Source organism: Brachycentrus maculatus, unplaced genomic scaffold, assembly GCF_059751285.1.
Source record: "Brachycentrus maculatus isolate JH-2025_06_01 unplaced genomic scaffold, ASM5975128v1 h1tg000068l, whole genome shotgun sequence".
Taxonomy (NCBI): domain Eukaryota; kingdom Metazoa; phylum Arthropoda; class Insecta; order Trichoptera; family Brachycentridae; genus Brachycentrus; species Brachycentrus maculatus.
In genome coordinates this window covers 2,058,942-2,086,224 of record NW_028280822.1, presented here as the reverse complement: position 1 = coordinate 2,086,224, position 27,283 = coordinate 2,058,942, and the positions used below count along the sequence as shown (strand labels likewise).

Here is a 27,283-nt window from a genome sequence, read left to right as displayed (position 1 = left end):
CACTTTTTTATTTGACCAGCGACCGGGTTTCGTCGTTACCGACATCATCAGACTGGTGAGAGGCTTTACAAATTTGTATGTTATATATAAAAGAAGGCAGGAGTTGATAACCATGATTTGATATAATTTTATGAGAAATTAATTTAATTTTAGTGAATTTAAGTATTGTATGATATTTTAAATATTTTTTTATAAAGGTTTTTTGTATTGAAAGCACGATTTTATATAAAGTTAAAATAGATTTGTATTTTTTGTAAATGAATTTAAATTATGTAACGAGGTATCAGGAAATGCTGGTTGACGGCTCCTTCCACTAAGCTGTGGTTGTCCGGGGGGAGTCCGAAGTTCTCTGAAATGTAAATTTCCCGGCAGTCATTTCTTATCGACAAGACATTAAGGCATCTATTGTTTCTTTTCTAATGGGTAAAGTAAGGGAGAATGAATGTGTGTTACTTGATCATTTAATATGTCTTTATTATGACAATTTTTTAATCTATTTATTTCCAAAATTTCGAGCCTATCTAATTTTTTACCTTTACTACATTTGTGTAAGATTTTTACATTAAAATTTTTATCGAAATCATGATTTGACTCTATCAAGTGGTTTGCAAAAGTGGAGTTTTCTTTTTTATTTCTCCAACTTTGGACATGTTCGTTTATTCTTATTTTAAACGATCGTCCTGTTTTAACTTACCTGTCCTAACCTGTCCTAACTTCTAATTAGTTAATTCTTTCACTGTAAGAGCGCTTGTGCACAAGTGAACAAGTATTTGGACGTACTAAAAATGTTGTATCTATAAACCTTGTACATATGGTTATAAATAAAGTAAATAATAAATGCAACTCCCATCTGAAAGAAAATACGAAACTGTGCCCTACGCACTATTTGGTTGCGGATAGGAGTCAAAATTCTTAAATTTCTGTATAATAATAACCCGATACTAGCTATAATACCTTTGTTTCGACTGAGCTGAAAATTGAAAAAAAACCTCCTATTTCTTAAATGATAATGTTTATAATTCATATGGCGCCATTTTCGCAAAAAGGATAGTGTGGAAATGATTTAAGGGAAAAATTTTCATTCTCACTGATTCTAACTAACAGTAGGATAGCATTCCACGCCATCCGTCCCACAACAGCAAAGGCACGCTCGCCAAATTTAGTACACTGGTTGAGAGCTGGTAAGATCACTTTATCCATATCAGTTATTGCAGCCGATCAAAGGGTGAGACATCTATCAACCAATTCTTCTAGAATACTCAGCTCTTTTAGATACTCTGGAGCCATATTATGTATTGATTTATACATGAGTAGACAAAGTTTATATTTTACCTTTTCGGAAACCTTTATATTTTTGTTCATTTGTTTATGTAACAAGGTGATAAATTTATTTATTTATCATTTCAGGCTGCGTAGAGATATCGATACAACCGTATTGAGAGGAAGTTCTTGGGATCACGACAGTGTGGTCACTACTAGTTCCGGGAGTGCATCTTCTTCCGAAACTCTCAAATGGCACGGTAAGCGCTGACATTTTCTTGTGTATTTCTTCATCAATAATATCTAAATAAATATTCATTTACTCTGGACAGGCACCGCAGGTAATCTTGCCTCTACGTAATAAACAATCAAAATAACACTGCATCAATGCGTTTCTATTTGTGCAAATGAAGTTAAAAGAAAGACAAATAGTGTCAAAAATGTATGATGTATGTTTGAATAATGAGCTGGTAATGAATAAAAATAAGTCAATGTTTAAAAGAGAGAAAGATGTAAAAGACTTCCATATTCTTCTTCATCTTTGATGAGATATCATAAAATAAGATGTAAAAGAATGGAAAACTATCGTACAGGACGAATGAAAGGCTGGAACAAGTGCAAGAATTTTTATATATGGGAAGCATGATTTCAAGGGATTGAAAAGTGTATGATATACCGCCACATATATTTTCTTAGTCATTCTCTCGTTATCCATTCGCTCCACATGTCCATACCACCGCTAAGAATTCTTCCTAATCTTTTCAATTATTCCTCATTCAGCCTTACATTCCTTTCTTATATCGTCGTTTTTAATTCTGTTATATAATGATTTTCCACACATTCGTCTGAGGGAGCGCATTTCAACAGCGTTCGCTCTGCTTTCATCCTTCCTTTGCCAGTTCCATGTTTCGCTTCCATACATTAGTTATTATATATATATATATATATATATATATATATATATATATATATATATATATATATATATATATATATGTATGTATATATATATATATATATATATATATATATATATATATATATATATATATATATATATATATATATATATATATATATATATATAAATATTTAAAAATATGTCCATGGGAGCTTAACTGGCAGTTTGCAACGGAGTGCTGATACTGACACTGATGCATTGAATGTGAATTGAAACATTGAATTGGCAAAGGAAGAATGAAACAGAGTGAATGCTGTTGAAATGCGTTTCTTCAGACGAATATGTGGTACATTGTTGTATGACCGAATTAAAAATAAAGATTTTGGGAAGGGATGTAACGCTGAACTAGGGATAATTGAAAAGACCATAAAAAGTTATTTTAGGTGGTATAGACTTGTGGAGCGAATGGATTATGAGAGAGTGATAATGAAAGTATATTTGGGAAATGTAAAAAGACCGACCAGATCAATCAGAATCTAAATCTGGTGGTGTCAAAAGTCTTTGTAATCGGAAGGCATGTATGACTAGATGTATGGACGTGAAGGAAGCTAGGGGTGTATATCTGGACAGAAGAGGCATTCCATCCTCTCTGCCTACCCCTTCAGTGAAACAGCATGATGATAGAAGTAGCAATGGTAGCTAAATTAAAAATTATTGTAACAAAAATGTTCTTCTCTTATGAACTTTTAACTAAAGTAGTAAAAGACATGCAAGTACAGTATCAACGGAAAGGAATTTCTCCAAGCTAATATGAAAACCCTGATTTCAGAATCTCTGAGTGACATGTCTGTGGGCAGTAGTTACAATAAATCCTAGTTAATATGAAAGATTTCAGGATCTCTGAGTGATGCAGTAGAGTGCATCCTCTCATAACGAGTAATTTGCACAACAAGCAAAACAAAACCTAAAAAAGTTGCTCCCTTAACGAGCAAAATTTCGCATAGCGAGTTACAGAGAAAGATCGAGTCCCTTTTTCATGGCATTAACTTGTGAGCCAGGACTTTCGCGCCAGTAAAAACAAAAAATTATTCGCTCAACAAGCGTTTTGCTTAACAAGTAAGATTCTGGAACAAATAATGCTCGTTATGAGAGTTTTCACTGTAGTTACAATAAATCCTAGCTAATATGAAAACTCTGATTTCAGGATCTCTGAATGATGTGTCTGTGGGCAGAAGTTCCAATAAATCCTAGCTTATATGAAAACTCTGATTTCAGGATCTCTGAGTGACGTGTCTGTGGCCAGCAGTTCCAACAACCAGCGCCGTCAGCAACTGATAGCGCACTCCGCTCGAGTACAGACTCCACAACGTCACAACTCAGAGAGCGTTCTCTACATAGAGAATAACAGGGGGGATATTCCTCCTCACATTCAGTCCCATTACACCAGCTGCTCGGCCCCCCAGTCAGCCGAGCCCCAGAGCCCTAGTTCCTTGTGAGTATCCTTCCTACTTTGGTAAAGGATCAGGGCCATGTGAGACTCCTGTCGTCACTGCCACTCATTTAGATTAAATTGCTACTAATTTAAATAACTTAAAAATACTCTAGCTGTTATTTTTTTTTTGTAAAGGATTATACAAATAATATTACTAGTAAAATTACATATAAATTGTAAAGGAGTGTAACAACTTGAAAAACAATTTTAATTAAAAAAAAAAGATAAAAATTAACACATGAATTTATGACAAATAATTATTCCTTCTCCGCTAGAAAACTTTCTAAAGATATTTGTTTTTGCGGACGCTTGAAAATTTCGCCAAAATGTGTCACAGCATTATCATTTAATAAATTTGTGGCACGAATAGCCACCCCCTTATAAGGGTGATACTTCTTAATATACAATACAACAGTTTCCTATGCTTTCAGCATTTCTCTTATTGTGCTAGAAGATTGTTGCTCTACTACTTCCTCCTCCTCCATTAACAAGCCTCCTCCATAATTTCTTGATGTGAAACAATATGGAACTCCACAAGCTCTTCGATGGTCAGCTCTTGGCTATGCTCTTTCACAAGCCTTTTAATATCGTTGTTATCCAAGTCCCGGCGCAGAAGTCTCCGCTCACAAATGAATAATAGGACTTGCTCTTTCTCTGTAACTTGTTATGTGAAATATTGCTCATTAAGGGAGAAATTTTTTTGCTCGTCATGTGAATTACTAGTTATGAGAGGTGTTCGTTATGAGAGGTTTCACTTCTGTTCTACACAACAATATTGTCAATCATTAATTTTTCTCAAAATTTTAGTGTATTTTAACAATGTTTTACTATTTTCATGTTCATGTCTCATACAAAAAATATTTTTGTGGATGTTTATATTGTATATATTTATACTATTCAAATTTACTACTTGTTTACTATTTAAATTTAATTTTCAGTTCTTACTCTCCCCCGTCGCCCCAGAGGTCTGTGGCTGAAAGAGTTCATCAATACGAGAAACAAGCCACAAAATACACTTACTTAGACCCAGATAAGAAAACTAAACTATCAGATCCTGCACTTAAAGCAATACAAAAAAATGCATTACTTCTATTCTATGAGAGACATCAACAAGGTCAACGGCAAAACTTTTGGAGATCAGAACCCCACCTGTCCTTAAAATCACAGAATCGGGCCAAGTCAAAGTTCGAAGAACATGCAAAGGAAAAGTCCCACGGCCTTCCCCACCGAATCAAAGAAAACAGTCAAGTAGATTCGGATGCATCCTACACTCAACAAACTAATAATTCACAGTCCCGCGTCGAGTGTGAGCCTAATAGTTCTTCTGGAAATGTATGTTCGAGTAATGATAACGTCATGTCCTATCTGATGAAGCAGAAGGAATCAGCCCATGCCAGGAACGACATGAACTATAAGCCAACTGAAAACAGGCCTCCTTCTACTTTAGGTTATTTTAAGAAGAATGATCAAAAACATGTTACTGTTAAGTCTCCAACGACAAATACTATGAAAAAAATATTAAAAAGTAATAGTGAAACAGGTAACATAGATTTCAGTAAATCATTGGTAAATGGTTCTGAAGAAGCATTTATTAAAAATTCTAGTCCAGGATTTTGTAAGGGTAATGAGAGCAGCAGTTATCATAACCTCAATTCCTACCAAAAAGTGAATCCACCAGTTCCATCAGTTCCATCATCGCCACTAATAAATTGCGAGAATCAGAACTCCGATCTTCAAGGGCCTATCATCGTAGGTAATTCAATTTCAGTCGACGATTGGGTGCCAGAGAGACCACCGAAAAATCAAGAACTTTTAAGATCTGCCTTCCCTGATCTCTATAGAGATAAGAATAGGTATCACAGCCCCGAGCTTCCGTTGCCATCACCTCCTCTTCCGACATGTGACGATGAAGTTTTATGCGCTAGTGACAAACCGTTCCCACCTCCTCCTTTAGAAATCATTGACGAGTGGAAGTATCGTCAAGAAGTGTTAGACACTCCTCCCCCCAGTGAAGTGATCAATTACAAACAAAATGCCTCTTTCGATTTTCAGAGGAATTCTAATAGAAATCAAAGAGATTTAGTGTTTCCAGAACCTAAACCCGAACACCATGCGAGGGTTGTGAACTTTAATAAGTCACCTGTGCCTCCGACAAAGCCGAAACCCCTAAAACGGGAATACCCCAGTAGTGCTTCCAAACCCAGCGTCGCTTCTCGCAGAAATAGTTTTGCAAATGCCCAAGACATATCTAGAGATAGTCCTATGCTTCATGCAAATATTAGAGCTTCAGTAAGAGAAAAGTCTCACGGAGTTGGATTCTCCGCGAAACCTGTCATATCCGCTCAAAGACAACTTTACAGATCCATCACAGTCGATCAATCTATAACAACTCCAAAAAAACCTATAAATCCATTCCTGAGGTCAACATCGATGAAGTTTGATGGTGAATATAAAAATGATGGTAAAACATCTAATTACATGCCAGAAAAATCAACACAACCGGAGAGATCAAGTTCTCAGTATCATTATGCACAAAAATTAATGTTGAATGGTAAAGCATCATTAGCGACGAGTGAAAAGGTTAACAAAATCTCCGGTCAGTATAGAGCTGAGCCTTTAAGAGCATTATTTAAACCACCTCCGCAAGAACCGCCTCCAGTAGAAAACAATTCCCAAGAGTTGGTTTGGAAAACAAAGGCGGAACTCAAGCGCCAGTCTCTTCCTCCAAAGTACACAGAATGTGGCAAAACATCGCCAGCTTCAAAGAAGATCGAAGGTTCCAACAGATCATTCGATTCATCAGATATAACAAATTTGTTTTCATTTTGCAAGTCAGACATTGAAAATATATCGGCGAAGACAGCGGATGTTCGTTCAACTCATTTAGAGAGCCCCCAGAAACAGGGGCAACATTGGCCAACCTCAGCGCCTCATGGAGCTTCCCCTTCTCCGAAGTCGCTCCAACGCAACCAGCCTGAAACCAAATCTTTAAGGTAAGATGTTTAAAATATTATTGTAACAAATTATTAAGCTTTTCTTTATTACTTAAATATCATGGAATTAAGTAGCTTCAAATCCATGTTTGAGATTTAGCCTCTTTATTTATTGGCCTGTATATGTTTAAAATATACAAATAACATATTGAAGTCTTTTTATAAAACTACTCACAATCCTATATTTTAATATCGCAACAAAGCTTATATCAAGAGTTACCCAATTATAGGAATTATCCCATGATAAAATTTGTTTGTTCAAATTATATCACAATAAAATAACACATTTTCATTCTACGTTTAATGTAAACTCAGAGGGTGTAGAATAAATATTATTTGGTATGTAAACATTGAATAAAACATTATTTACGTAAGGTATAATCAATTGTGTACCCAAGGGAAAAGAATTGTATTACAGATTTACTTTTTCTTTTAGAGACATCTGTTAATCATTTTGAGAAGCTTTTATTAATGTTTACAAAATATCAACCAGTGTACATCGATCTCCATTTCTTTTGACAATAGATGTCAGTAGTATTCATAAATAAAATATTAGGAGTTTTTAAATGAATTTAAAGGATTTTTTTAAAAATCGCAATTAAAAATTAATTATAAACGTTATAAAATGATTTTTAAGAAATTTTTAAACTTGAATTTCAAAGAAACGCGATATAAAATCCAACTACCTGCATATCAATCCCCCTTTTTATTGACGATAGATGTCAGTAGTGTACATCAAGAAAATAGTTTACAGGGATTTTAATATTAAATATGAATACTTATTTCTATAAATATTGATTTAAAATATATGGTAGTGAAATGATTTTGCAAGAAATTTTCTCAAGGCCGAAATATAATACCAATACCTCTAAAATCAAATCCCGGTTTTTATTGACGATAGATGTCAGTAGTGTGCATTAAGAAAATATTTTATTGGGATTTTAAAATGAATGTAACGATTTCTGTAAATCACGATTTGAAAATTATGGAATTCATACGATTTTGCTCGAGAATTTTCTCAACGCCATATAGATTAAGTATAATTACAACCGTTTTATATTAAATAGTGTACATTGATAAAATATTGAAGAGCGTTTCTTAATTTGAATTGAAAGATTTTTGTGATTTAAAATGCTACTACATGACTCCCCGTTTCATTTTAAAAATAAAAGTCAAAAATGCAGACTAATAAAATATTTTGGAGAGATTTTCTAAATTAGATTGAATAATTTCTTTGACTTACGATGAAAAATGCATGGTTTCTTGAATGTTTTCCGCAAATATTTTGTGGCACATTTTATAAACTTTTTAAAATTAAACAACTTTGTTCTAACCACCTTTTTATTATTAGTACACTTTAACAAGAACAAGAACCTTGTCATCATCAGGGTTTATTAAATTCTAAAACATTAAAATACTCATAATTAATTAAAAATGCATGGAATTAAAACGATTTTACAAGAAAATTTTCTTCACGCGATACAAAACGATTTTGAACCAAAATTTATACATTTGTGTGTTAGGATTTCAAATTACACGATTGCGAACTTTACAAAATGTATACATTTGTATGTCAGGATTTCAAATTATACGATTTCAAACCAGAACACCGATTTATTAACAAATAAATAATTGTAAATGTTTAATAAAATACAGTTGCACGGGGTGGGGTAATCGTACGCATATATTTTTTTTTTAAAGACCGTTTTGGAATTCAGAAATTTTTTAAATTATTGAAATAAATCGTTTATTAGAAACATAAAAAAAACTATAAAAAAATATTCTGTCATTAAATAAAAAAGTTATGTACAAATGTTGGAGTACATGTCTCATGCGTCTATCATTGTCACGCAAAGCATGCGAATCTTCACAATATAGAATTTTATAAAACAATATAATAGTAGTTTTGGCCAAATAATATCTTTTTTACAACGATATTTTAATAATTATTTTTTACGATTAAATATGGGGGAGATATCTGGATGGTTATTTTAAGTAGTAAAGATTTGGCGAATGTAGAAGCAGATTAAGATCGAGGAAAACTTGGCACAGTCAGGTATGTCAAATACTTGAAAGTGGCCTGGTCAAGAGCCGAAATATTCGGCGGGTTTGTAAGAGGAGACGCATGAATGTGGAAAAGACGAATAATGGTTGCAAAGGCAGTGTGGTATGGCGTTCTATTCTCTCTGCTTACCCCTGCGGAGAAGCAGCGTGATGGTTAGTTGGTAGGTTTTTTCTAGAATTTTTTTTTTCACTTTACGGATTCAGTTACTCTGGGACAATAGCAATATTACCGTCAGTATTCCTGAGTAAAAAATACATTGTCATTATGAAATACGTCGAGTGTAATAATGAACCTTTTTTATTAATGCAATAATAACAAATATTTCCTCCTTCGTCGGTAGTATCTATTATTCATAAACCTGAGAAATAATAACGGGTTGAAATGTTACATTATTAATTTCATTAAATTTCTTGATATCCCCTTTAACAAACAGAAATTCCAACGATACATTAATTCATACACACACATACTTATATCGGTAGTGTAAAGGCAAAGGGGTATATCTGTCTCGGATCAAATTTTACAGGAGAGCGAAAACAACCCTGTGAAATTAAATAACTCATTTGTTTTATGTATTTTTATATTTACATATCTCAATAAAACTACATAAGTATTGCAATTACAGCTACTTATATCTTTTTGCCAGATTATGGAATACACTATTTTAGACATTTTGTGGAACAAACTTAGAAAATGAAAATTTTTAAAGATAAACCCCTCTCCCTTTACACTACCGATATATATAAATAAATATATATATATATATATATATATATATATATATATATATATATATATATATATATATATATATATATATATATATATATATATATATATATATATATATATATATATATATATATATATATATATATATATATATATATATATATATATATATATATATATATATATATATATATATATATATATATATATATATATATATATATATATATATATATATATATATATATATATATATATATATATATATATATATATATATATATATATATATATATATATATATATATATATATATATATATATATATTCATATATATATACATATATATATATATACATATATATATATATATATATATATATATATATATATATATATATATATATATATATATATACATATACACATTTAAATAAATTATAAGTAAATACGTAAGTTTGTATTGTACAATGTACTCGAATCTAAAATAACGTAAATATTGCAACGTAAAATTAAAAGGTTTTATTTGGTTCAGAAAATTAAATTTTTGTGGTAACGCTTCGATTCCCATCGTAATTTTTGCTAGCTGTCAGGCCTTAGCGTAAATTTAATTAAAAATAAAGTAAATAACCCTGTTAAGTGTAATAAAAGGAATCACTGGTATTTTTTTAGGAAAAAAACATAATTAATCGAACAGATACATACGTAGGCATAATTCATATACCATACTTTTGTAAAAAAATCCGTATTTTCAGGAATTTTGAAACAGTTTCGAACCGCATTTGTAAGTTTTGCTATTTTTGACGTACTTTTTTATTTTGTAAAACAAAAACAAAGGATTTTGTCAGATTGATTAGATAAGTTTTCATTTTAAAGGTGTCTCAAACTGATATGAAATATGTATCGTTCTTCCCTTTATATGAAAGTTGGAAGTCTGAGCATCCTATGGCTTACGACCTGACATTTGGCTGGCTTAAGCACATATTTATAGAAATGTCAAATCGTAATAATTTTATTTTAATGACCTGGTGATGGAATGATTTACCGAAACGAATCAATTTGAGACACCTGAAAAATGAAAACTTATCCAACCACGAATACGTGTTTACTTAAGTGGTATTACTCAAAGTAAACGATGAATGATAAGGAGAGTGTTATATAACCATACAACAAAGTTAACAACGCTTTTAATGTACAAAATATAATTATACGGTATTTAAAAAAAATGGTTAAGCTACTTGTTTTAGTTTTCTCTTTTAAATATATGGTTTTAGAATATAAAACGATACATTTCCTGTAGTCGAGATGAAAATATACATGTGTACATATCGCTCACTCTTTTCATGAACGTCATAAATAAAAAAAACTCTATTTCTCGGGAGAACTTTTCAAAGATTTAAAATATAATGCAATGTATTAAAAATAAATATTAAGCCACTTATTGAACTTTTTACTGTGCAACAGATCTTTTTAGGTAAAACCTGAAGGTTTTTTCTCCATTTGAAAAATATTTAGTATATTTAAAAAAATTATTAAACAATACCTTTTCTTCAAAATGGAAAAACGACACTTTCTGCACTGTATCGGGTAAATATTTAGTTAAAAATATGCCTCTTTTGCTGGGATATAGTACATTTTCTGGGCATTCTGAAAACATGCACAACTGAATATTGACGATTTTTGATTTATGACGTTCTTGAAAGTAGTGAGCGATATCTTTTCCACGTTTATAAACAAACTGCGATCTTAATTAGTTGAACGTCAAGATAGATGGCTGCGAATGTGCAACACGGGTTTTCTATTACACATACTGCATCGTATGTGTAACACAGGTTTATGGGGAATGAAGCGTGCGCTGAATCTCTGTAATTAGTAATAATGGGTTTTGGTGGTGACAGTCCCGCAGCAATCCAAAGGAATGGTAAACTAAAGCAACACATTCTAATTATTTTTTAACATCTCAACATAGATGAAGAAGAATTATTACGATTTATTTATTACAATTTGACATTTTTATACAAATGTCTAATCGTAAAATTTATCTTTATTGACCTGATGATACGGTGAATTAGTGGTTTTTAAAGTGGTATTTCACAAAGTTAACGATGAATGATAAGGAGAGTGTTACCATCTAATTATTGTATATTATGGTTTTCAACGACTGTTTTTTTTATAAATGTGTACAATTTTAGCTTTTTACAAAATACTATTAAAATTCTAGCGATACGAATGTGTCCACATTATTTAAAAAAAAAACACGTAATTTCACCGAAATAACGGCTGGATACGCGAAGAAAATAAAAAAAATATTACAACATTTTGAGTGTGTCCAAATACTTGTTCACAAAATCTGGATTATCTCCAATTACAGGAGTTATTTTCATATTATTTTTTGATATCTCATCAAAGATGAAGAAGAATATGGAAGTCTGGGCATTTACGGGGCTTACGACCGTCATAGGCAAAAGTGATCACTTAAACCAGCCTATGACGGTCGTAAGCCCCGTAAATGCCCAGACTTCCATATTCTTCTTCATCTTTGATGAGATATCAAAAAATAATATGAAAATAACTCCTGTAATTGGAGATAATCCAGATTTTGTGAACAAGTATTTGGACACACTCAAAATGTTGTAAACAAATTATCTGGTCAAATTATAAGCTTAATAATAAAAATGAAAATGGTATTTTCTGGCGTTCCTCATGTGTGTGATTTTAATCCAGGATTCGGATCTCACATACTAATATAAGAGTTTCTGCTTAGTAAAAAGCTTCTTTACATCTCACCAATAGATGTCTCTAGTGAAGTTCTAGTGATTCATGAACAAGGTTTCTAAATTGGTTCATATATATAGAACTTCCAAGAATTTGAGTAGTGTGGTTGTCAATAATGGGTAGAATTGGTGAATGTTACACGTGTGTAAAGTGATCACTTAAACCAGCCTATGACGGTCGTAAGCCCCGTAAATGTCCAGACTTCCATATTCTTCTTCATCTTTGATGAGATATCAAAAAATAATAAAAAATATTAAGCTATGAAAAAAAAATTGTTTATTTTATTATTATTTTTATTTTTTGAAATTTCGATCTCAATAATAATTGCATGATTTTTTGCGAATTTAGTAAGAACAAAAATATTTGTTCACAATATTTCGAGTGTATCCAAATAATTGCTCTGAAATCTGTGTTTCTCCGCTTATTTTTACATTTTTAACATCTCATCATAGATGAAGAACAATATGGTCTGGGTATTTGCAGGGTTTATGACTTGTGATAATAGGCTGGTTAAAATGATCACTATATACGCGCGTAACCATCACAATTCTTCAACCACACTACTCAAAATTATGGATTCATTTATGGGTAAATAATAACAAAAAAACTATGTATATATATATATATATATATATATATATATATATATATATATATATATATATATATATATATATATATATATAATAACACGGGGTAATATTGAATACATATAAGAGTGAAAAAATCACCTATATTTATTAGATCCCCTCTGGGAATCGAGCCCCGGGACCTCCAGAACGGTAGCCGAGGGTGCTGACCATTACACTGCGGAGGCGGACACTTGGTATACCAGTATCTTAAGCGTCAATTCTTGGAATTTTAAATTAACCTTTGGAAAATCACAGCCATAGGAGAACTTTTCAAAGTTAATTTCTCAACTCGAAGCATTTTCATATTCTCCTTTTTTGACTTGTATGGTATAAAATAATAATCATCCACAGGCGGGGGTATTACGTTACCGAGCTCGTTAAAAGCGCTCTCGCGAAACTTCATGTATTATAAACGGTTCAGTTACAGCCCGTGTGGGAATAGTAATGTGAAGTCATCACCATATCGATACACCCTACGTGCAGTGTCGGATCTAAAAAATATGGTTTTCTTCTTTTAAAAAATTTTTTTTTCACCTAGGGAGAGGATGTTCCTGCCTGGTTCAAGTCTTATTTTTATTTACAAACAAAATAATAATAATAACACTTAACACACTAAGGACGGGAAAGGTATTTCTACCCGTTCGGTCGATTCATTCTTAAGGACGGGAAGTGTATTTTTACCTTCTGCGCCGGCCTTATTTCAAAGTCAGAAAAGAAGGAATTATGTTTTTATAAGATATAAATGTTTTTATAAGAATATTATGTACCTTTTTGTTACGGTCTAAACGATATGTATACAATCATCAAATCCTGTCGCCAGCGGTCCGCGGGTGTAAAAAAACACCCTTCTGAAATGTGTTTTAAAAAATTCATTATTTATCATTTTAGAAATTATGACCGGACTTCTAGACTTAGGTTCAGAGCGACGGGTGGATACTTGGGTGGGGAGTTGGATTCCTGCCCGTATTAAGCTATTTATAAAGTTCTCCTCTATTGTGAGTGGGCACTGGAAGAACGTATAGTTTGCATCCCCTATATCTTGTCCACATTAGCAATATGGTGATGTAACGAACTTTTTCTTATAGAAATGTTCAGCCAGTGAGCAGTTTACTTTTTTCATCAATTAAAATATTTGGCTTCTAGTAAATGTAACTGAAATGCAAAACAGTCCTGATTCCAAACAAGAGGAATCTTCTATGGTGTAGAGATTACTGCGTTTTACCATGCTGGAGGTCGGGGTTCAATTCCTAGTGGGATCAAAATACATTTGAATTGTGGTTTTCATTACTTGATTCGAAATCCAATTTGTGAATTTAAATTTAAGTTTTACTTGGTAGGTACTCATAATTACCACCATTTCTTTGGAAATATCGTGACACATGTTTCGATGCATTTTGCATCATTTTCGAACATGACGTTTAAAAATGAAATAGTGGTATTTACCAATAAAAATTAAATTATAAAATAAATGGGTATTTTTTCAATCCATGAAGTTATTCATTTTTAACCTGGGCTGGTACCTAAAACGTAAGACTAATTACCTTAATTTAAATAATTGACGATCGAATTAACAGAGCATCAATTGGATTCAGTAGCCTATGTACCACTGGATGAGAAGAATAATAATTGTAAGTGTAAGCCGTTTTGTAGATACAAGTTTAGGGTATAGCGCGTCCACAAGTACAGTAAGTTAATAAATTTATTCGATCTATAAAATTCTAAATAATATTTCAGACTACCCAGTTCTGTTGAAAATGATAAATCTTTGTTCCCCATCCTGAAATACGAGACGCCGTCATATATTTTCCCGTACAACAGCCGGACATTGTCTGGATTTCATACTCCTATACATCGAATGTACCACCTCGTCTATGAATTTGTAGAGATATCGATACCTAAAATATGTCTCTTCATACAAATATATGAAGTTGCGAGATTTGTGCATACAAAGGTGCAATTCTAAAAATCTATTAAAATCAAAATGAAAACCAATATGAAAGATATTCTATAAATATCAGCTATGTTTATTTTGACAATCGCCGAAAATCGAATCCGGGACTTATGTCCGATTGAGGTCCGAATCCTGGATTATAATCGCACACATGAGAAACGCCATACTAATATAAGAGTTTCTGCTTAATAAAAAGCTTCTTTTCATTTCACCAATAGATATGTCTCTAGTGATTCAAGAATAATGTTTCAAAATTGGTTCATATATATAGAACTTCCAAGAATTTGAATAGTGTGGTTGTCAATAATGGGTAGAATTGGTGAATGTTACACGTGTGTAAAGTGATCACTTCAAACCAGCCCATGACGGTCGTCAGCCGCGTAAATGCCAAGACTTCCATATTCTTCTTCATCTTTGATGAGATGTCAAAAATAATATGAAAATAACTTCTGTAATTGGAGATAATCCAGATTTTGTGAACAAGTATTTGGACACAGTCAAAATGTCAAAAACATTTTGTTGACACAACCGGAAACTGATTTCAAATTTCACGCTAGTACGACTAATGCACTATGGCCACTGTAGTTAACACCATCCAAAAAGCAATAACGGAGGTAGAAAATAAACAAAATATGCCATAATTGTAGAGTGCGCAATCATGGCATTTGATTCAGCGCGATATTGACTTATTGACAGTAGCCACTCGCTTGGCGTTATTTGATTTTGAACTGCAACTGCGAATTTCGGTCCTCCAGCAATAGACATAGGTACGTACGAACATACAAATTAATGTATGTATTTAAGTGAGGGCGTTCACCAGAAATAACAATTCAATTAATATACAGTAAATGCCATAATTTAATTAATATACAGTAAAACCTAAACCCTACAGTACAGGAATGTATAAACCCTTATCCGCACCCCAATGGTGCATAGGGCACTGCGTCATATAAACGAAGTGTTATCTTGATCGTTTACACATGAAGGAAAGGTGATCAGCCCTCCGCTTCAGGTACCAGTCCAGGGTATTATTGAATAAACATTACAGTAAACAAATCACTAATATTTATTTGAACCCCCTGGGAATCGAACCCGGGACCTCCAGAACGGTAGCTGAGCGTGCTGACCATTACACTACGGAGGCGGACAAGAATGTAACAGGCGAATAATGTTTGCAAAGACAGAGTGATGTGGCGTTCGATTCTCTCTGCTACCCCTGCGGCGGGGAAGCGGCGTGATGGTTAATTAGTTAGTTAGTTAGTAAAACCTCGATATAACGCACTATTTGCTAAAGCTGAAAGCTCGTTATGTAAAAAAAGATACAAAATAAATAAAAAACAATACAAAACATTTATTTTATTTTATTTAGTATCTTCGGACACTCGTCGTGAAGTGACGTTGCTGTTTGATATCGACGCGTTTGCTTTCGGTAATCCTGCTTTGAAAAAGCAGGATTACCGAAAGGTATTAGAGGTACTATTAGAGGTACAGGCTTTAGAGGTACTTCGTGATTGTCATGACCGCTAAAAATTGTTTACACGCGGCGACAATTGAATTTAAGGACGTATAATATTAACAGGACATTTTTTTTACACTTGACCGGTTTTTTGTCCGTTTCATCCGAAGTTTGTTAAATAGAGGTCCGTTATAACTTGATTTTACTGTATTTGTATTTTCATAATACTTTGATCCAAACCGGGAAGACACAATAAAAAGAGATGGCTATAAAATTAAATTATTTAAACTAATTAAATGCTATGAATTAAAATAATAAATCTTGATTAGGTTACTAGGCAACTGACGTAGTCAATAACAGGTCGTAAGTCCAAAATATTCAGACTAAAATAATCTCATCCATATTAAGATTTCAAAGAAATTTTGATTTAAAAAAATGTATTCGGGGTACAGAATTTGTGAATAATACACATAACACCCAAAATATTGTGGACCTACGAAGTCCGCTAAATTAGGCAATCAACTTAACCAGGGGTTCCCAAACTTTTTTCCCTGAGGGCCACACTAACTCCCTCTGAAAATCCCAAGGATCAAGACCTTTATCATTAATTACAGTTAAAATAGTCAATTTGATGTTCATTTATGCTAATATTGTGTTCCTAAATAAGAATATAAACTATAAATCAGCCTTGATAAAGAAGTGGTTAGCTTCGAAACCGGTAGACATTATAATTACGTTAAAATAAAATATTTATTATGATTATAAAACAAGGTAACATTTTAATTATTAAAATATTATTTAGCACGTTTTACTTTTATTGTAAGTTTTACAATATAATCAATATAAATAATAGATAAATGGATAGCGGACATATCCATGGCTTGTTGTTGCTCGCGAGCTATAGTTTGGAAACCCCTGAACTAAACAATTTTACTGGTTTATTAACGACCGTCATAGGCTGGTTTAAGTGACTTTACACGTGTTACATTCACCAATTCCACCGATGATCGACAACCACACAACTCAAATTCTTGAAACTTATATATTGATCAAACTCGCAACACAGTATGCGAGAATATATTCACTAATATTGAAATAAATGATATCGCGGATTGATCTTTAAAATAATATCGGGAATCCCTGGCTTTTCTTAGGTACACGTTATCGCATTATAGATGCGGTGAAGCCACAACTACACACGAGTAAAATCTGCTAAACGTTTACTGGTTGGTCATAAACAGATTTAAAAACTGTTGGACATTTGTGTTTATTTCTGTAAAAAAACAATATTTTTAAACAGGTGCCGAAGCGTAGTTGAAAAGACGCTCAATCGTGAACTGTCGTCATGGGTTCGATTCCCGTAAATTGCAAAAAATATTTATTTTCTTCTGGTCTAGGAGTCTGTGATGTATTTTTTGTATCTACCTTCCCTATCTTTACTATCCTACCTGCATACAAGTTTTTAAACGTAGAGGCTTCGAAGGTTACTCCTTTAAATATGTGTGTATATTTATATATATATATATATATATATATATATATATATATATATATATATATATATATATATATATATATATATATATATATATAACGTGGTAATATTTTCCTTTTGAAAATTAAGTGTAAATAATATGTAAAGTGGGTGTATAATAATAAAATAAACAATGTGTTGCTTTGTAATTAAAGTTTATTCTTAATTTATCTTTATAATAACTTTATATCTATCTATCTATCTATCTATCTATCTGATTCTGACAGTTAATAATATTATCGGAAGTCTTTTGTTTAATTCTGAGCGACGCATGCGGCATCTGGTGGTAGAACTGTTTTATGTAGGTACTTTTTGTAAGTACTTAATAAAATGTATAGGTAGGTACCTAGTTATTTTATTACATCTCCCCCCTTGGGGATGAAAATTCATAGTAAAATTTTCACTCGTCCTCCGGATCATCTTCTTGTATAAGTTTAGTGATATGATAAAGTTTTTTTTTTTTTTTTTTTTTTCTTTCTTTTTTCCTTCTTTTTTTTTCTTTCTTGTTTTTTTTCTTTCTTCCTTTTTTTTCCTTTTTTTTTCGTTCTTTTTTTTTCTTTTTTTTTTGTATTTTTTTTTCTTCTTGACCCTTTTAAAGTAGACACAGTTTTTCTCAATCCATTTGTTTTTTTCTTTTGAATTCCTTCATTTTTATTCAGATCTCTTAAAGTATCTTCTAATATAACCAAATGTACAACTTTTAATTGTTCATCTGCATTTTTATTCGATTCTAAAACTGGATTCCGGCTTAGACAATCTACTTCTAAATTCTTCTTTCCTGGAGTATATTTTATTTCATCTTTCGTAGAAGTTTTTTCTACTTTATTTTTATTTTCATTTTTCAAGCACTGTTTCTGTGTTATTTGTATGTCTTCATTTTTATTCTGATCTTTTGAAATATCTTCTAATTTAACCAAATTTACAACTTTTAATTGTTCATCTGCATTTTCATTCGATTTTAATACTGGATTCCTGCTTAGACAATCTACTTCTAAATTCTTCTTTCCTGGAGTATATTTTATTTTATCTTTCGTAGAAGCTTTTTCTACTTTATTTTTATTTTCATTTTTCAAGCACTGTTTCTGTGTTATTTGTATGTCTTCATTTTTATTCTGATCTTTTAAAATATCTTCTAATTTAACCAAATTTACAACTTTTAATTGTTCATTTGCATTTTCCTTCGATTCTAATACTGGATTCCTGCTCATACAATCTGCTTCGAAATTTTTCTTTTCTGGAGTATATTTTATTTTATATTTTGTAGAAATTTTTTCCACATTATTTTTATTTTCATTCTTCAAGCACTGTTTCTGTGTAATTTGTAAATCTTCATTTTTATTATTAATCTTATCATCCTCTTTTGTTTTAAACCAGCACGTTGCTTCAGAGTGATATCGAGTTCCCTTATTTAAATTTTCACAAATCTTACATGGACTTTTATCTTTAATTTTATCACTAGTTCTTAGATTTCCACGTCTTCTTTGATTATCTTCTAATCGTTTTCTTTGATCATCTTCTAATTTTTCTCTCTCACTCCGAACATATTGTAGTAATTGTTTTAATACATCTAATGTTTCATCATCCATTTCCAATTAACAAAATTGTCGTTTTATAACGTGGTAATATTTTCCTTTTGAAAATTAAGTGTAAATAATATGTAAAGTGGGTGTATAATAATAAAATAAACAATGTGTTGCTTTGTAATTAAAGTTTATTCTTAATTTATCTTTATAATAACTTTATATCTATCTATCTATCTATCTATCTATCTGATTCTGACAGTTAATAATATTATCGGAAGTCTTTTGTTTAATTCTGAGCGACGCATGCGGCATCTGGTGGTAGAACTGTTTTATGTAGGTACTTTTTGTAAGTACTTAATAAAATGTATAGGTAGGTACCTAGTTATTTTATTACATATATATATATATATATATATATATTTATATATATATATATATATATATATATATATATATATATATATATATATATATATATATATATATATATATATATATATATATATATATATATATATATATATATATATATATATATATATATATATATATATATATATATATCCATCTGATATAATGTATGACTGACTTGCGAGTATGTAAGGCACCATCGATTTATTGGTAAACAAGTTCAAGTTATTTCGATATTATATGCTTGCATTACTTTTATTACCCACTCAATATGTGTATATAAGGGTGTGTAATTTTGTTTACACTCGTATTTATTGTATTTGAATTCATTCAGCAAAGTGGGTTCCGAATTTTACCAGTGGTGATAAAAAAAATTAACTTTGAAATGAAGAACATTTTTTAAATATTTTGGCGGGGAAAATGTTTAGATTTTATAAATATTATGTATTATATTTATTTGGTTTTTATTAAGGCTTTAAAAAAATAACATTTTAATTTTTGACAAGTTAATATACCGTATTTTTTAATACTACATCATGGGCGCTTTTATTCCTTTTTTGTTATTTACAGTTATTCAGTTTCAAATATTAAAAAATATTTTGTTTAAAAGTTTTGAAAATAACTTTTCCTTATGAAACATTAGTATTCTAAGTCAAGGTTTTATGAAAATTTAAAAGAATTCTAGTCTATCGTAATTTAACTGTCATAAAGATTGTTAATTATCTTCATTGCGCTTACCAAGATGCGTTTAGGTTTAGTTTCGCAGACTTAACGTGGAGAATTGTGACATCAGATTTATTTGCATCGAACAAATTATTTATCGACTGCTTATTTTTTACAAGACAGTTCAAGTAGGCACTTATATGTATTGACAAGTCCACTCGTGTTCGATAGTGTGGCTATTAATTCGGTAAAACTTTCCAGAAACAGGTGCGCCGTCATGTATAAATAACATTACAGGGTGAGACAATTCTGTCGAATGGCGGGTCGCACAGTGTTTTTTTTAATGTTGCCAAAGATGTTTGAATTCAACCTGAAACAATAATCATCCTCAAACAATTGTGAAATCATAAATTACGAAATTCAGATATTTTCTTTTTATAAAACGGTTTTACTTCAACGTATGCATAAGGTTCTTTATTCATATAATTAAATACAAAACACTCGTTTTGTATAAAAAAAACTGGTCTTTATATTACTTATATTACTAATGTACCCGGCTATATTAAGTATTGATGTGGCTGTCTGGTTAAATATAAAATAAAGTTAAGAGCATATAAAAACACGAGCTAAATCGTAAACTTACGTGAGAAGAGTTAAGATTTTGAGCACACGAACATTTTTGATTGTATCAGTTAACGTAGAATTATATTTTAATTTCTGAAATAATAATTTCAAGAATATTTACGAAAAGCGTTACGAAAATGACTCGGTTTAAACAGTATTTATTGTTTAAAACGTCGATTATTACGATAATTTAATTTCCAAATTTTATTTCATAATTATTAAAATTCTGCCCACACCCACGTTGGTTTTTTTCTATATCAAGCATACATAAAATAATATCTACATATTAATTTTGTTTATGTTGTATGAAAAACTTGTGGGTTGCATATAAATTGAAGCCGGACCACATCGGCCCGCGGGCAGAAATTTACCCAGCCCTGCGTAAATCACCTTGCCAGTGAAAATATTTTCAAGCACGGGTTTTGAATGCCAATACCGCAGCGCTTTAGTTTTGATTAAAATATTATTCAACTCACGAACTAAACTCCTGTATTAAGCCGAAAGGGTCACCCTAAAAGTAAACTTAAAAAGACACAGTTTCAAATGTATTTAGTCGAGGTAAGATACCTACTAGACCATAACGTTTTCCATCCTCGATATATATTTATGTAAACACTTAACATTTTTCCCTTACACGACTTTACGTATTTTAGCGTTGGCGCTCATATCATAAAATTAAAGACATGCGACTGATGAACTGTCATTAAAACCACAAAACTATTTCAAGAATCTTTATTCTGATTTACAATAATATACCAGTTTTAACTAAGTGAAAAAATAAAATATCAATAAAATAATTCATTACTTAGTAGGCTGAAATAATACTTGTGTAATGTATAAACTGCCTGATTTCATCTGTCAGACGCAAGTTTTCATTTAAGTATTATCATTTTCTCTTCAGATTGTAATGATTTACGTAGGATTTACACGAGGTCAACTTTTAAGCTATTCCTCCCCGCCAATCCAATATTGGCTTCTGGTAAATTAGCATTGCAAAACAATAGAATACCTAAAACACATTTTGAATCCAGTTTATAACATAAATCACTACATTTCATTGCTTTTGGAATGAATTGGCTTAGTGACTGACATCCCAATTGAACTGGTAATTGGTCCAGAAGCATAACAGTGCGTCATCGAGTATCAGACCTATTTAGTATTATCTGATTCAAGAGATGGAACGGTATTTTTTATGGCATTTAAGATAATAATTGTTGAATAGCATTTTTTTTATGAAAAATGTGTATTTATTTTTCTTCAGCGTTACTAGCTTATTATTAAATATAAATTTATGAAAATTTCCTATTAATGTTGCATTCATGATTTTATGAACATTGCTTCGATATTATTAAATTTCAACCTGGATATAAGAGAGTCCAGGGGACTTAGTCATTTTTCTCTAATAAAAAGGTATTTCTTATACCCATGCTTACTTTAACAGGGAGATAAAATAACTTTTATATCCAAATTCCACTATAATAGATACATCGTACAAAAAAAATTAAGGCAGCAGCAGGCACCTCAGTGGTTGGAGCGCTACGTGCAGCGCAGTCAAGGGATAACTGGAGAAGAATCATTGCTTCTGCAAGGATCACAACCCTCAGCAATGAAGAATAAGACGGAGAAGAAGATACATTGTAAACTCAAACTTTTAGTAGAAGTTCATTTAATTCTAGGTAATCATCATAGGCTGCTTTAAATGATAATTTTACTCACGTGTAACATTCACCCATTTTACCCATGATTGACAACCATACTACTTAAATTCTTGGAAGTTCTATATGTATATGATCCAATTTCGAAACATTATACTTGAATCACTGGAGTTTTCACTAGAGGCATCTATTGGCGAGATGAAGAAGCTTTTTTATTAGGTAGAAACTCTTTTATTTGCCCGACAAATGCCCATACTTCCATATACTTCTTCATCTATGTTAATATGTCAAAAAATAATATGATAAATAACTCCTATAATTGGAGATAATCCAGATTTGTGAACAAATATTTGGGCACACTCAAAATGTTGTAAGTATAATTTCCATATCCATATATATTTTTTTAATTAAAAAAAAATTATGTAATTAAATTAAAAATCAGCATTGAAGTAAATAAAAACAGTTTTATTAATTTATCTTATGTTCGTCCGTCAAATTTAATTCCGGCTTACATCAGAATTATACAAGTTTTACATTTTCATATATGTGGATTTATTCAGAGTGATTGAAGCACATTCATTATGTAGTTTAGTGAATAACACCTGTCTGCGAGTCAAACCATATGTTGAATAATTGGGATAATATTGTAGGAGGGCTATTTGTATTGCTCCACAAGAACGTATAACGATTAATCAGAAACATAACGAGAAATCAAGCTCTGTTTTTTTGGCTTACTATATACTCGTACACACATATCACTCACTCATTTCAACAACGTCATAAATAAAAAATCGCCAATCGTCAGCTGTGCAAAATCGTCAGCTGTGCATGTTTTCGGAATGCCCAGAAAATGTTTTATATCGTCACAGGGCAGAATGTATCGTTTTTGCATTTTTAGTTTTTTTTTTTTAAATTTACTACATATTTTTCAAATGGAGAAAAACCCTTCAGGTTTTACCTAAAAAGATCTCATGCATAGTAAAAAGTTCAATAAGTGGCTTGATATTTATTTTTAATTCATTTTATTATATTCTTAAACTTTAAAAACGATCTCCTGAAAAATTATGTTTTTTGATATATGACGTTGTTGAAAGGAGTGAGCGGCAGTTATTTCTTAATAATTGCGATAGTTTTTACGCCTTCTTTAATAGAATATACAGAAACACGTGCAACCAAAAAACAATGCGGTTGATTTCGCTTAATGTCCCTTTTTAGAGGTTTATAATCAGACCAATCATTAAATTCTTGATTATTTATTTACTATTTAAAACATCTTGGGTGTGTCCTAATCCTTGTTCACAAACCTAGGTTTCTCCAGCTTTTTTACATAATAGTTATTTTTACAACATTTTAATAAAAAGCTTTACATCTCACCAATAGATGTCTCTAGTGAAGTTCTAGGGATTCAAGAACAAGGTTTCTAAATTTGTTCATATATAAAGAACTTCCAAGGATTTGAGTAGTGTGGTTGTCAATAATGGGTAGAATTGGTGAATGTTACACGAGTATAAAGTGATCACTTAAACCAGCCTATGACGGTCGTCAGCCCCTTAAATGCCCAGACTTCCATATTCTTCTTCATCTTTGATGAGATGTCAAAAAATAATAGTTATTTTTACATTTGGACATCTCACCATAGATGAAAAAAATACGGTACTCTGGGTATTTACGGGGTTTGTGACCTGTCATAGGCTAGTTTAAGTGATCACTTTATACACATGTAACATTCACCATTATACCCATGATTGATTACCACAGTCCTCAATGTTTTTAAACTCATACATATATTAAATAATTATCAAGTCGCTTCATGTGTGAGTTCACGGCAGTATCTACGGTTGATTTAAGTAAGCTTTTATTATGCAGAGACCCTTTATTTAAATGTGTGCAAGATCCTTACCGAATTATTACACATACTTGGAGACGCCTGAAAATATGGTTTCCTTTTTTCTCGAACAAAGAAAGTTTTTATCAGATTTCTTGTGTAAAGATTCTACGAAACTTCTGATAGATTATATCTGATTGTTAAGAAGAAGAGTTATAAATTACCGAAGGCATGGCTTTTTTAGAACAATGCATTAGTTCACATGAAAAATTAAAAACGCTTTCGTTGCAATAATGAAAAATTTTATTTCCTACTGACTTACATTAAAAACGAAGTATATTTAATAAAAAAAAGGTTTCAAATGCGATAAACAAGTAGATGTTTACATTTTCATAATAACTTAATTTCAAAACATAAGCATTTTTATTTCCATTGAAATGAAATTCTTTGAAAACTAACTACCCTACTACCCTTTGAATAATAATTCATTTCGAAACCGAGGTATTTGTTATCAATATTAAATCATTTTGATTCTCAATCAATTAGTATTGTGATTTGATATTTTAATGGTTCAGTTAGTGATGTGTGAAGTTATTGCCTGAAGCTACGATTCAAATTGGTTTATATTACAATTATCAAAATCTGTGTTCAATTAATATTTTAAATACATAAATCTTTTCTGGTAAAATAAACCGAGAAATTCAACAAAACTCACTACTTAATAAAAAAAACACTCATTGTAATTAATACATATTTTTTAATAAAATAAACATACAGCTAATACAATAATATATTGACTATTACAATTAGTGGGAATATCTTCAATAAAAATAAATAGATAAAATATTGTATCAAATGTCCAAAATATATTTGATTTTGATACTGAAAATAATTTAAATATAATTCTCAAAACGAAATATTTAGTACCCAACTAATTCAAAGATCGGTTAATTTAGAAGAAAAAGAGGGGAAACAGAAACAGAAACTCTTTTTGAAAAATATAAAAGTACACATTTTGCCATTTTATAAATAGATGGTTCTGTTTTATCATATATATCCAGTATGTTCAGTTTTTTACAGTATAACAAAACATATAAAAATTTATTGAAAATTAAATTAAAATTCATAGAAACTCAAATAAATGTATCAGCGAACAGGGATATACACAAATTAAACGAAGTTTTTACAATAATAAACAACAACAACCTCCGGAAAATTCAAAAAATGATGTTCAATAAAGAAAAACTTTTAGAATGCCCTGAAAAGATATTGACTATATTTCGAAATTGCGATACAGAAATCCATTAAATTATTCAGAATAAAAACCAATAATTGACAGTATGACAAACTTAACACATGGTACTAAACCATTGAAACACATGTCACAGCTTTTAAGAAATAGTGGTTTTTATAAATTAAATTTTAAATTAAAAATGGAAAGATATAATTACAAAAAAGTGACTTCCGAATCAATCAATGAAGTAAATAAAACTTTTAGACACCTTTGAAAAACGAAAAAAAACTCTTAGTATGATTCGTGACACCCTGAATACTAGAAGTCGTTCTATGACAGCTCTCTGCTTGTTGAGAACAGGAACCACGGCGAGGCGTGTCGGTTAATTACGTTTTTAAACTACTTATCTTCTTATAAAAACAAATCATTGTGATGTTGGTTAGAAATCTGCTGCTATAAATACTTTATCACGCAATCAAGTCATGCGCAATATGGCCAACTTGACGGTGCACCGCGGAATTATCATGGGATATTAAACGTAGTACTTTTTTATAATGCATTGAATGCCATTTTATAAAACTATATCTAATCACGATATAACCTTGGTGGCTTGGATATATCTAAAGGCAAACATCGAGCTATTGCTCTGATTGTCGAAGTAAGAAATTATCTATTGACAATGTATTTAATTTAGACCGACTTTTTTCAGGATATACTCGTATTCAATACATGACAATTTTTAATTTCAAACGTACTTTTTTGTTGGTTAAAATTTTATTTTAAACTTGGTAACGTTTATGATTTTGTTTTATTAACGTAACAGAAATACGCATTAAAAAAAGACATTCAATGTATTTGTAATACGTGCATTAGCCGAGAAACCAGCGTTGAGTAAGGTAACTTTGCTTCTAAGAGACCGTTGGCGTTGGCATGAAATATTCTTCCACTAGAACTCACTCACTGAGAGTCAAAGAAAGAAAAAAAATGAAAATCATTTCCGCAACCTTCTTTTCCCCAACTTAATCACACGGAAGCGCCCTTAAGGCAGTATTATACGAAAGAAGGGCTGTAAATAACCCAAAAATATTATTTTTAAATCTTGCTTTAAAATGTTTCTTTGTTAACTTAAAATAAAGAGCATTTTCATATTTTTTGTTAATATTATTTTGTTTATTAATCAACATGTTTTATTTGAATTATTATTTAACATATTTCATGCATAAGTCACATATTCCTGATGAGTAATTTCCATTACTCATTTCGGGACACGGGATTCAGGTTTACAAGACTGAAAAACAGATGAGAGAGTAACAAATAAGAAAACACAGGGCACAATGTAAAATATAAAGCAATAATAGGTACAGTACATAGGCTTATAAAAAATAAAGTAAGAAGCTCATTTAAAGGAAAAAAGAGAAAATATGACTAATCATAAACGCAAATATCTTTCCATAAAGTATTTTTTCAGTTCATTAATTTTGAATGAACTGAAAATGATTAATTTGAAACCCTGACTGGGCTCTATTTTATATTTGTCAGGCAGCTGGTTAATTTGG

The 27,283-nt window shown here is 31.0% G+C and overlaps 1 protein-coding gene across 1 annotated transcript in view; it reads left to right on the top strand.

Annotated features, from left to right (window-relative positions):
• Nucleotides 1-27,283, top strand: part of Shrm (shroom) — a 138,323-nt gene that overhangs the window by 41,326 nt on the left and 69,714 nt on the right. Inside the window, exons 5-7 of the mRNA XM_088256881.1 lie at nucleotides 1,408-1,520; nucleotides 3,437-3,653; nucleotides 4,592-6,646. Coding sequence (XP_088113007.1) covers nucleotides 1,408-1,520; nucleotides 3,437-3,653; nucleotides 4,592-6,646 — 2,385 coding nt within the window. The remainder of the gene's footprint in view (nucleotides 1-1,407; nucleotides 1,521-3,436; nucleotides 3,654-4,591; nucleotides 6,647-27,283) is intronic.